The sequence below is a fragment of the Trachemys scripta genome, chromosome 6 (assembly GCF_013100865.1).
Source record: "Trachemys scripta elegans isolate TJP31775 chromosome 6, CAS_Tse_1.0, whole genome shotgun sequence".
Classification (NCBI taxonomy): domain Eukaryota; kingdom Metazoa; phylum Chordata; order Testudines; family Emydidae; genus Trachemys; species Trachemys scripta.
The window spans coordinates 102298317-102311841 of record NC_048303.1 but is presented as its reverse complement, the minus strand read 5'-3'; the positions used below and the strand labels follow the sequence as shown (position 1 = coordinate 102311841).

General features: G+C 42.1%; 1 protein-coding gene across 2 annotated transcripts in view; it reads right to left on the bottom strand.

The window, feature by feature from the left end:
* The window catches only part of TTC39B (tetratricopeptide repeat domain 39B), a 124359-nt gene that overhangs the window by 30615 nt on the left and 80219 nt on the right, over positions 1-13525 (bottom strand). For both annotated transcript variants that reach the window (XM_034774553.1, XM_034774554.1), the window contains 5 exons: positions 8975-9106; positions 6995-7071; positions 4197-4264; positions 2194-2258; positions 1935-2040 (listed from right to left, as the gene is read on the bottom strand). In XM_034774553.1, coding sequence (XP_034630444.1) covers positions 1935-2040; positions 2194-2258; positions 4197-4264; positions 6995-7071; positions 8975-9106 — 448 coding nt within the window. The remainder of the gene's footprint in view (positions 1-1934; positions 2041-2193; positions 2259-4196; positions 4265-6994; positions 7072-8974; positions 9107-13525) is intronic.

Below are 13525 nucleotides of genomic sequence, written 5' to 3'. Positions count from 1 at the left end.
CCTGATGGGGCAAAAACATTGTCGCGGGTGGTTTTGGGTACAAGTCATCAGTCGCCCCTCCCTCTGTGAAAGCAACGGCTATCAATCGTTTAGCACCTTTTTTCCTGGGTTACCCATGCAGACGCCATACCACGGCAGGCATGGAGCCCACTCAGCTCACCGTCACGCACTTTAAAAGCTCGCTGGCGCGGTTTGCTGACTAGGTCAGCAACCAACATTCCCATTGTTATTGCTGCTTGCTGTGTGCTCCATAATATCAGAGTAAAGGGGAAGACATTTATGGCCGGGTGGGAGGTTGAGGCAAATCGCCTGGCATCCAATTTTGAGCAGCCAGACACCCAGGTGATTAGAAAAGCACAGCAAGGCGCGCTGCGCATCAGAGAGGCTTTGAAAACCAGTTTCATGACTGGCCAGGCTACAGTGTGACAGTTGTGTGTGTTTCTCCTTGATGCAAACCCGCCCCCTTTGTTGATTTTAATTCCCTGTAAGCCAACCACCCTCCCCCCTCCGAAATAAAGTAACTATTGTTTTGAAACCATGCATTCTTTCTTTATTAATTAAAACAAATGAGATGACGGACAAGGTAGCCCGGGTGAGGTGCGGGAGGAGGGAAGGACACGACCACATTGCTTATTGTAGCCACACTAAAAATCAAACTGTTTGAATGACAGCCTTCTGTTGCTTTGGCCATCCTCTGCAGTGGAGTGGCTGGGTGCCCGGAGCCTCCCCCACACGTTCTTAGGCGTCTGGGTGAGGAGACTATGGAACATGGGGAGGAGGGTAGGCGGTTATACAGTGGATGCAGCGGGAGTCTGTGCTCTTGCTGGCTTTCCTCAGCATTGCATCCTGCCTCCGCTCTTCATGCTCACTTAATTCTTTCCTGGCCTCTGCCACTGCATGCTTCCATGCATTAAGCTGTGCCCTACCAGTGCGGGAGGACTGCATGTGCTCGGAAAACATGTCATTGCGGGTGCATTTTTTTCACCTTCTAATCTGTGATAACCTCAGGGACGGAGATGATAGGGGGAGCGTAGAAACATTCTACACTCTATGATTCTGGGACTGCATGGTCACCTGTGCTGCTGAGTTCGCCACGCTGACCAAATAGGAAATTACATTCAAAAGTTCCCGGCGCTTTTCCAGTGTACCTGGCTAGTGCATCGGAGTTCAAAGTGCTGTCCAGAGCAGTCACATTGGAGCACTCTGGATAGCTCCCGGAGGCCAGTACCGTCGATTTGTGTCCAAACTACCGCAAATTCGACCCACCAAGGTCGATTTTAGCGCTAATCCCCTCATCGGGGAGGAGTACAGAAGTCGATTTTAGGAGCCCTTTAAGTCGATGGAACGGGGTTGTTGTGTGGACGCATTCATTTTAAAATCGACCTAACCCCGTAGTATAGACCAAGCCTTAGTTTGACCTCCTGATTAACTCACACCATAGAAATTCCCTAATATGTCACTGCTGCAAAAGGAGGGCACGTAAGGACAGGTTACAACAATAAAAGTATTAAAATACAGATGTCCATACTAGCTTATCTAGTGATGGCTGCAGTATATTGCTTTTATATATTGTTAGAAATAGTATTTTTTCTTTAACAGTAACTTCAGCACACAATGCAGACACAGGAGTTTCTATGTTCAATATGTTTTTTAAAAAATAGATTAGGAAGTTGTAAAAAATAGCAGGCATGCAAGAAGTCACCACTTTACTGTCACTTTGAATAAAGGTTCCACAAGGTCACCACATGAGCCTGCAAAATCTACCCACTCTGCACTACAAGACTGTCTAATTTCTAAAGTGATGGCACTTTATAGACTAAACTTTCATTTCTATAAAGTAAATAACCTAATATAGAACATTATGTCCATATAAACTCCAGTAAATTAGATTAGTCCTAATGGTCTCTTTACAGGTTGAAAAACTAAAAACATACCAAATTGAATGCTCCTATTCCAAGTTTTACTCCTCCTTCAAACTGATGGTAGGTTTCATTTTTATTTTTGTTGCCCTGAGTCATCTGTAGCACCTGATGACATTCTCTTTTAATTCAGAGAGGAAAAAGAAAATACAAGTTAGAGGTGATGACAACAAATGATTAGAGCAATGTGATTTTTTTTAAGAATATGGCATTAATGAAATTGCACCTGCTTACCCCAGGGCTAAATGTGACCACACGTAATGTAACAACTTACTTGTATATTTGGTAACTTGTCCTAATTTTGAGGCCACCTTTGATAAAGTTGATCATATTTTCATCCTGGAAAAAAACAATTTTTGTGTGCAAAAATGTGCCATTTGTTTCCCTTTATGAAGTTGTGCATAACCTATTTCTGAGAAATTATTTCCTTTTAACTAAATCTTTCTTTTGACAATGACTCTAATAAATAAATACTCTAGTAAAATTTAACAAACAGAAAAACATTTTTACAGTAATTAACTTTAGCCTTATAAATGATATGGTATATGCTGAATTGTCCAGGAGACATTCTTCTGTGTATTTTGAATGACTTGCTTTAAATAAAAAACAAGTTAAAAAGAAGTGAAAATCAACAAAAAAATAGGGCTAAGAGAGAAGAAAGCATTTCAGCAACATATTGACTGAAATAAGAAATTCTCCACCAGATGGTGCTATAGGAACTTTTTAGAAAGAGTTTCTGAAGTATGCATTCTAAAATACGTATACATGAGTAGAGAACAGTACGGATGACATCCCACAGTTCCCCTAATCAGATGAATTCCACGCGCTGAACAGTAGCAACTCCAACTTGCCTTGGGTTGCTGTAGGACAGCAAAACAACAGATATTTCCCAATACATTATATGTTACTTTCTATAGAAATGTAACTATACCTGCTCTTTATTTTGAATTTTCCCACAGAAAAATTTCATTCTACAAAGGCTTAACATCCAAATTCATTTAGCTTTTTTAAGATTCTCTCTTCAGTTAAATCTACTGATGGGTTGCTGGGTGTTTTGTTTTAGTTTGATTTTTTTCTCCTTAATTAATATTTATTTTTAAGACCTTGAGCCTGCAAACATTTAGGCACATGCTTAATTTTACACATAGGAGTAATCACATTGGAGTTGGGGGAAATGGGAAGAATAGGCTGAAGGAGAAAAAGTGAGTTTTAAACCGCTCCCTCTCCTTAAAGGGTGTGGCCCTTTTAGCCAATTTAACAAATTTTTCTAGTGCAAAAACTATAGTAGTACAAACTAATTTATATTAAACAACGCTAATTAATGTTGGCTTGTGGGTGAAAAAATTGCTTCTGAAATAGCTGCTGAGCATTCGGAGAAGGGCAGGGGTCCAAATAGACCAGATGATGGTAAAAAAAAAAAAAAAAGAGCGCTGCACCTACCCACCCCCAAATATTTTACAATCTCGCCCCTATTATTTTCTCTTCATTTTACTAGGAATTGCTTTTCATTATGGAAAGATAGATTAGGTTTTCACAAACTCACCTACAAGTGGTTTTTACACCAGGCTTGTAAAATTTATGAGCCATTCTTTAACAGTAATAAACCACTTCAGGGTGGGCATTAGTAGGCTACTGATGCAAATCACAGTTGGTGAAGACACTTGGCTTCAGGCTATATGCCTCACAATAAACCCAACGTGAACACTAATAGCTTATGATTGTAATGCATTCCTATAAGGTGGCTAACATGGTTTCAACTGTATGTGGACGGTGACTTGAACCAGAGAACAAAAAAAAGAGATGCTGCTATGTGATCAGCATCAGCTGAAATAGTGCTAGTCAGAAAGGAAGTTCCCATCTGCTTCATCTATGTACAGCAATGGACTGTTGGATAGGTGAATCACAGGAATCTTCCACCCTCCTGATACTCATGAAGTAGTGACCAGTGTCTGGTGTATACTTAACTACGGTGCATCAGTGTCATGAACTGAAATAACAACATGTCTTAGACCACAGGACAAAGGGATTAGGGTGAGCAGATACACAGATATATTTTAAATAATATATCTAAATGGAAAACAAATTGTAGGGTAGGATATCATATGTTGCATTTTCAGTTATTTCCTATTAAATAAACATTTATTCATTGCATAGCCTTTTTTGTGTGTGCAAAACATTACATCTTTTGTGAGTGTAGTGCTCTTGTTGGATGATTACTAGCATTTTTTGCTAACCTGCACATTCACAGAGAGATCTGAAGTGAAGAACAGACATTACCTGTACAAATGTGAGTGCTGCTTTCTGTAGCAAACATTCAGCATAACAGATTTCTGCATGCATTTCCTCTATTAAAAAAGAAAGAAAAAAGAAAAGGAACAAAGGAAGCCTTAAATTATTTATTGCAGACACAGTATTTTTGTTCACATTCAAATGCAGTATTGACAACAAAATTATTAGTTTTGTTGTTGTTAACTTTCAAACCACTCAAAAACCTGTCAAAAAAACTAGATGAAAAGCTAGCTAAAATTAGTCTTCTATGTCACCTCTCTTCAGCCAACAACCTAGACCCTTCCAATTAGGCTTCAGTCCAGCGCACAGTATTCAGACATCACTCGTTGCTCTGGTATGGTATGATACCTCTCCAAGGTATGTATGTTCATTCTCATCCTATAGCATTTGATACTGTTCAGCAAACAGTCCTGTTCTCCCTCCAAGAGACTGCAGGTTGGCGTGGGCTGGCGGGGTGCTGAAGGAAAGGAAGGTTGAGGGGCCCCAAGGATGGACGGCGGGGGTGGGCTGGAGGAGAGAGAGGAGGATTGAGCGGACCCTACAGGTGGAGGAATAGACTCTGGAGGGATGGAGCTAGCCCCACTATTTCAGCACTGACTTGCCCTGTGTGGCAACTGCCAACTTGTACTGCAGTAGTGAGCTATAGAAAAATGGCATCCTTAAAAATTAGAAGACCATCGTGATCATTTTCATGTATAATGTCTGCCATCAGTCACCATTTGAGCCCACTTCTCCATCATCACTACATCAACTCACTCATTAAATGGAAAACAAGTGGGCATGAATAAAGAAAGATTCAGTCATTAGAAGTCCCTTATCTTACCTACAATCTGATTACAAGACAGACATTTCATAAAATTAAATTTTAAACAGTACAGAATTATTGAAATTGAAAGAAGCAAAATTCTTACACATGCACTTAGATCCCATGGTAGTAGAGTCCTTAGAAAGGCAACAAATAGAGATACTTCACTGCAGTATGTGTACTCCATTTATTATATAAATGAAAAATAATAAATCTGTATTTGTCTCTATTCCCAATATTTTATTATACTGCAATAGTTATACAGTCAAAAATTACAAAAACACTTACTATAAGTGAAAGTGTCAGAAGCTCAGAATATTTCATAAATCAGAACTGTTCTTTAAAATACTATTCCTTGTAAAACCTGTACATTTATGATCAAATATAAATTTCTCCTTTTATGATACAATTTTTAATATGTTCAGGGAAATAAACAAGGCCGCTTGGATTTTAAATGAAGGTAACATCTATCAAATGGTGAGTGCTGTATTATATGCTGAATCTTTGGAACGTATAACTCAGGAGTAGGCAACCTATGGCACGGGTGCCAAAGCCAGCACGCAAGCTGATTTTCAGTGGCACTCACACTGCCCAGGTCCTGGCCACCGGTCTGGGGGGCTCTGCATTTAATTTTAAATGAAGCTTCTTAAACATTTTAAAAACCTTATTTACTTTACATACAACAATAGTTTAGTTCTATATTATAGACTTATAGAAAGAGATCTTCTAAAAATGTTAAAATGTATTACTGGCACGCAAAACCTTAAATTAGAGTGAATAAATGAAGACTTGGAACACCACTTCTGAAAGATTGCCGACCCCTGGTATAACTCAAAACAGGCTCTACTTCAAGCAACTAGGTATTTAAGAATGTAAACCAAAATTACATTTCCTCAGTGAGGAAAATTAAATAATGTATTGACTCAATACACTATTATTTAGATTAAGTGACAATTTGGCTTTTGGTGATATTCAAACACATACACCAGGCATGAAACTCAACATGGCCTTTTTATTGGTTTATGGAGACTTAGGGCCATCTGTTTCCTTTAACAGTCAAAATTCATACTTCAGATGTAAAGCTCAAACCTACTGAAAATTCGGGGGTATTTGATTCAACAAAATTTCTATGATAACATGTACTTTAAAGGCTGAGGTGTAAACCATCTACCAAAAAAATGAGCTGTACAAGTTGAGTTGCATGTCATTTATTTCTATGAAAAAACTGTAGCAACCAGCAAAGGACAGGATACAAATATCCATAAAAAGCAGCCAAAAAAACCTGACACCTTTCTGTGTTGAGGATCACTGTGCTATTTAATATATAGCTTTTGTAGCAGAGAGCCACAGCTTTTAGCCAAGGAGAATGCTTAAATTAAATTTATGTGGTATGAGATAAAGCAATTAAGAAAGTTGTTACAGTGCATGCAGTTAAACATTTTCAGGGCCTTCACATGATTTGCTGAAGTACCACCTTCCAAAGGCATTACTTCCGGAAATGATGAAAAGCAACAGGAACACAATATTACAATTGCCGGTAATATACACACATATTAAAAACTCAAACTCATAACCCTTGAAATTATCAGATGTTATTCCAAAACTTTTGGAAACTGAACCCCACTTCAGGAAAATTAAACTCATCACTTTCCCTTTCAACCCAACCATACATTGTCAAAGGCAGCTCCATCTCAATTTATGCATCTCTAGGGCCTCTCTAGTATAATCATTAGCACCCCCCATTTTGTGAAATGCTGCATTAGAGGAACATGTGTACATCAAAATATCCACCTTGAATAAGTATCTTTTTGTTATTAGAGGTGTGCCCAGTATTTGGATATGAGGGGGAAAACTTCACCTATATCATCTTTTCTTTATTAAGAAGGTCACTTAAATCACAAAACTGCATCTATTTGTATGTTGTTTTTCACAAAATGGTTATTCAGATATGTTTTCAGAAAATGCCTCTTATTTCTCTTACCTTCACTTAGCTGATCCATTGACTGTTTAGAAACCAGACTGGACAAAGACTCTACCACTGTGCTTCTTTTCCTGAATCTATGTCGGCCAGCCATGGAAGAACAAAAACAACATAGGAAAGGGGAATTTCAACAGCCATTCACATTTATCTCCATACACTGTGATTATTAATACCCCCAAACTTTAGAGAGAGAGAGATTTATAATCATTCTTTAAAAAAAAGGAATGTTATTTACTACAGGGCTACAGTTTTAGTATATATCCCCATTCTTGACATACACAAAAGCCTAGGAGCCCATGCAACCTTAATTTGCCCCCCCTTGGTGTAAATAATTACATGGTCATACACATTTTTTTCCACAGGATCGCCTCTTTCTTCAATGCACAGAATGGAAAATGCTCTGGGGATGAATCAGGGTGTTGTAATAGAGAAGGGTGTAGTTAAGGTCTAGATTTTGAACAAATCGATTTTAATTTTGCATGCCTCCGTTTCTGAGTGCCCAATCTGAGATACCAATAGGCCTGAATTTCAGACATGCTGAGCACATGTAGCCCCCAATGAATTCAGCTGGAGGGGTGGACACTGAATACATTTGAAAAACAGGTACACCTCTACCCCGATATAACACGGCCCGATATAACATGAATTCGCATATAATGCAGTAAAGCAGTGCTCTGGGGCGGGGGGGGGGGAGGGGAGAGACACGGGGCTACGCACTCTGGCGGATCAAAATAAGTTCAATATAATGCGGTTTCACCTATAACGCAGTAAGATTTTTTTAGCTCCCGAGGACAGCGTTATATCAGGGTAGAGGTGTATTAGGTATCTAAAGCTGGGAACCCCAAACTGAGAACCTTTGAAAATTAAGGCCTATTTGTACAATATGATGCAAGTGCTGACGGACACAACAAAAGCAGACACCTTCCTTGGTAATTCTTGCTTCCTACTATTTTTCCCCAATGAAGACTGCCTTCTTATGGGAACACGTTTCTCATCGTGCCTTTCTGTGGGTTTGCCCTTTAAATTTGACAAAGACGAGAAGCTGCAGCCCTAGACTGGATGTTTTGCAGCTAGCTCTTGTAAATGTAAATGTAAATGATATGTTTCTCCCAGTTTTCTTTTTCCTATTGCTGAGAGGATTAAACACTGTCACACACCAAGTTGACAAATCAAGTCCATGGCAAAGGCAGAAATAGTGGCTACATTTCTTGATTGTTAGTGCTATGCCCTAACTATAGGACCACAATGTCTCAATAGGGTCAGCAAAGAACATAAATTCAGAAGATTTTAATCTGAAGATATATCAACCTCTTGTCTAGATATTTTGCAAGATCCACCTCCCTTGCAAAAATTCCAGTAGAGGACAGCTTTGCTCAGGTTATTTCAGTCCTCTCACTTCCAGTCAAAACCAGGAAGCAAAGAAAGGCACAAAATAGGTTAACTGGAGGGGGAGTGTGCACATATGTTTACTGTAAAGGAAACAAAATGTTTGAAATTTCAAGACCAAAAAGGTTGGTTCATTTTTGGGTGAAGGTTCAGGTCAAAATATTTGGTCCATCTATGAATACAACAATACAAGAGGATAGGATATCCACAATGACACAGGAAAAGCACTGAATACCGTATTTTCAAACAATTAGAAAACAAGGGCTGCATGAAATCCTGTGCCCAAACTGCATACGGAATTACTGTAACTGCATGTAGAAACTGCCTATTTGCTTGTCTATGTGGCTAATTAGACACTTAATTAACATTTGAGTTTACAAAATACCTGATCTCAATTGAGTCTTCAGGATCTACCACAATACCTAGTTCCATAATATGCTTTGTTCTGTCCTACCCAACTTAATCTCCCATCATGCTTGCTCCATTTTGGAACGATGGTCAAGTACTGATTTGGTGCTGACAAAGTAGAAACTTGACACATATGAATGCCTATTGTATTTAATATCTGTCAAAATGTAAATTACTCAGGCTTACCTTTGGCAGGTGTGTAAAGCTTCCTTCATTGTAGAAATCCCCATTTGGATATCCTGGTGCTCGAAGGTCATAGCAGCCTGCATAACTAAAATAGTGCTATAGCCAAGGGCATGGTACATGCTGTCTTTAGACCTGGGGCAAACATACAAATCTTATGCATTTTAGCCAAACTAACAAATTAAAAAAAATACATCCATATTCTTCAGCACCAAAAAGTAGAGTTATGTTTGCCCAATCGTGTTTTCTGCCCTTCCAGAACAGTGTAACCAGCAAAAACAACTTCTGAAAACCAGAAAATACACAGTAAACACAACTTTAACTCTGGCCTTCCTGGAGATGGCAAATGCCATCCACCTGCAGCAACTGGTGGGGGAACTTGATGGGGCAGTGAAAGAGGACAGTCCAGTAGCAAAGGAGGGAGACACTCGCCAGGGGATAATAGGTAGCTCCTTCCCTGCGCGTCTCTGGCACCCACCGGCTGGCTGGGGGAGAAGGGTATTGATTGGCCAGCATTCATTCCCCAGCTCCCAAGATTTTGCTCAGCGTAGAGACCAGGTGGAGCCTCTTTTGGCTCTGTTCCAGCAGCCCACCCTACCCACCCAAACTAGGAGTGGGAACCCAGTCTGACAGATGCTGAGGATCTAGCAGATCACCTGTTTAGGGCATCAGGAAGGAATTTTTTCTCCCATGAGTCAAATGGCAGAGGACCAGGGAATTATTTGCCTTCCTCACAGCACCTTCAAACCACAGCAAGTTAAGTAGGAATGCACATGGTACCTAACTAAGGTTCTGGGTGGTGTTTATTTGTCGCAACTGCAGCCGGTTTCCAGTGCAGTTAAGAAAATCAAACGAACAGTTCCCAGAGGTAAAAGACCTGGGATGTTGATGATGGGCTTTGGGCTCATGTGATAGGGTGAGCCCTTGTGGCCTTTGTCGACCAAGGTCAGACCTTGTGGCCCTTGGAGTACAAGATCCCCATCCTGATGCACCCTCTGATCCTCGGGGAGGAGGGGTGTGTGCTTGGACTCAGAGAGAGCGGAGTCCTGGAGGAAGGCTAAGGAGAGCGTACCCTGCATTATGGATTATACAGTAAGGAGCCGTGTAGCCCTGGCTCTAGTTATGGGTTACGTGGTAAGTAGCCCTATAACTCCTGCATTGGAACCAATTAAATGCCTGGTACAGGGGAGTATGGGTGATGGACAGGTAGCATCCCTCTCCTGTGTTAAAATTTAATAAAAGTTGTAGCCTGTGCAGTCTATGCATGTGTCTGTCCTCATTTTGCTGCTGTATCCACATCAATAGCCACTGGGAACTATCAGCATGCATTCCACCTGCAGTAATTGTGTTAAATATAGCCGTACTGAATAGAAGCATTAGTTTGGAGAAGCTTGGCAAAGCTGAGATTGCGATATCTGGGAGACCCTTCCTCTCAGAGGGGGGTCTGAGAGCCTCATTGTCCTCCCGTGTGTGATCAAAGGGAAGAGGTGTATGCATACCTGGAGAGATCCAGTAAGCCTCAGAGATCCAGCACAGAGTGCTGTTATATCAGTAGCATTGTACAGGGACCTCTTTGCCATGGAGATTATTAGCAGTGAGGTGGTATATGAGAGTACTCTCTGGGTTTAATGTTGGGTAAATTAAAGTATATTATCACATGTAATTCTGTGGTAAGAGTGAAGGGGCTGTAAAAGGGGATCAAATGGTTGTAATATATAGCAAGTTAGTTTCTGTGGGGCTGGCTCACTGTTGGAGTATAGGACAGGTGTACGTAGCTCCTGTACAGAATAGCTCATCTAAACAAAAATTTTGCCTTAGCAAAGAGAGGACATTAAATTCTGTGCTATAGTGGTCATGTACCCTATTTCCTGAGTGATGTGTATTATCTGAAAGTGCGAGAATGTGTATTACAGGAGTATTAGGGCATTGCTCAAAGAGGGCTCAGTTAAGGCTGTGTTGGTATCTGTAGTGGGGCGGCTGCCCCACTCCAGGAGAAAATGGGTTAAAGTAGGCCAGAGAGGCTGCGCAGATGGGCCGCCAATCAGGGCCAGGCTGAGCCCTATATAAAGGCTGCAGCACAGAGAAGAGGGGAGTCTCCCCCTGACCAGCAAGGAAGGAGGACTGTCTCCTGGTAGAAGGAACTGCACCCTGGACAGAGCAGTGCTGGGCAAGGTTTCTGGGCAGAGTAGCAAGGCAGTGGGAGCTCTGGCTGACCCTGCCAGACTGCAGGTCTTGAAACAAGGACTGAGTGGGTGCTAGGGCTATGGGGAAGTGGCCCAGGGAAGAGACGCAGTGATGGAGAGTGAGACACCATAAGAGTAGGGCGCCCTGCTGATAGACAGAGCTAATTCCTGGAGCAACCAGCAGGAGGCGCCACGGTGGAGAACACAACCCATTAAAGTATCTAAATTAACTCGTTATTTCCTGGTTTTCAGAAGTTTGAGTTTTGCTGAACATGAAGTTCTGCAAGGGCACAAGACAAACAGGCAAACTTACCTGTGCTTTAACAAAGTTTTTTGCCAGTGAATCTCCCACTGTTTTGAACAGAAAAGGAATTTTTCGTGGGAGTTTTTGTTCATTTGCTTTTACTTTTGTAGGACTTAGGCTGCTGTAGTCTAAAGGTAAAGGATGATATGTGATTCCTATGCATTCCTCCCCACTCCTGTACAATTTGCTATCGTGGAAGGGTGATGATGGTTATGCTTTGAAATGTTTGGAGTTGCCAACGGGACAGGGAGAGAACTCACAGACATGGACTATTACCCAAAATCTTGGCAGTTTTATTCCACATTGGTTACAGTAGTGGCTCTCAACCTTTCCAGACTACTGTCAGAATTCTGATTTCTCTTGCATACTCTCAAAAGTACACCTCCCTTAAAATCTACTTGCTTACAAAATCAGACATCAAAATACAAAAGTGTCACAACACACTATCACTGAAAAATTGCTTACTTTCACATCTTTGCCATATAATTATAAATCAATTGGAATATAAATATTGTACTTACATTTCAGTGTATAGTATATAGAGCAGTATAAGCAAGTCATTGTCTACATTAAATTTTAGTTTGTACTGGCTTCGCTAGTGCTTTTTCCGTAGCCTGTTGTAAAACTAGGCAAATACCTAGATGAATTGATGAACGCTGGAAGACCTCTGCATACCACCAGGGGTACAGGTACCCTTGGTGGAGAACCACTGGGTTGCATGCTTATAGTTACTGTGAGAGAAGACCAGTGTATCTCTCGTTCTTCGTCTCCCTCCCCAACCATCCTCTGCAACATATAGGTGCCACACCAATATTTTCATAACCCTCCCTCTCCCATCCTATTAAGCCATTAGCACATAAAAGTTGTTCCTTGTGCCCAGCACCTTCTGCTGCTGCATACATATATCATAGGCTGCAGCTTATTAGGGAGTCACACACTTCTTTGGTTATAAAAGTTGAGCTATACACCAGCCAGGCCCTGTGCCCTCACTATGGTCCCCCCAGCAGAGCCCTTCCCCTATTCTGGCCAGGCCTCCCCAGTCATGCCCTCAGCCCACCCAGTCCTCCCTGACTCCAAGCCAGCCCCCACCCACAGGGGAAGCATGTACTTTCCCTTTTATTTTCTAGTTTTTTAGATGTTTAAATCTGTGTTACTTCCAGGAGCCTCTCAGATCTCAGCTTGGGGTGGGGGGAGTGGTGAGTTGGGCTCAGATTCCCTCTGGAAGAACAGAGACCCCCAGATCCTGGCACACATACATGGAGATTGGCTCAGATTCTCTCCCATAGAGCCAGGGCACCCCCAGAACCTGGCTTCCTTGTGGGGAGAGGGAAGGGAGAGGGACTCAAGTAGCAAAATGCCCAGGAATCACTCCTATATCTGCACAGAGCATGTGTAATTTATTATTTTTCAGAAAACAGTTACCTGTACCTGTTAGCTGTACAAATTAGCAGGGCACATTTCCAAAAAACAAAACAACCCTTAAGAGAGGTCAATTGTTGACATATGCATACAGTTCAATCTCTGATTTCTGCTAAGGATAGGATTCAAATTTACAGTGCAGGGGCAACTCAGCTTCAGTGACCACAGTATGTCGCACTGAACCACCAAATTACTGACACAACTGGCTGCCAGCAAACCCTCTTGTATAGTCTTGCTACACATGTAGGGTTACCATATTTCAACAAGCAAAAAAGAGGACGGGAGGAGCCCCGCCCTAGCCCCGCCCCTGCCCCTCCCACTTCCCGCCCCCCCAGAACCCCCAACCCTCCCCCCGTTCCTTGTCCCCTGACTGCCCCCTCCTGGGACCCCTGCCCCTAACTGCCCCCCGGGACTCCACTCCCTATCTAAGCCTCCTTGCCTCTTGTCCCCTGACTGCCCCAACCCTTATCCACACCCCCACCCCCAGACAGACCCCTGGGACTCCCACGCCCCATCCAACCACTCCCCACCCCCTGACAGCCCCCCCCCAGAACTCCCAACCCATCTAAACCCCTCTGCTCCCTGTCCCCTGACTGCTCCGATCCCTCTCCACACTCCTGCCCCCTGACAGCCCCCCCCCCCCCCCCC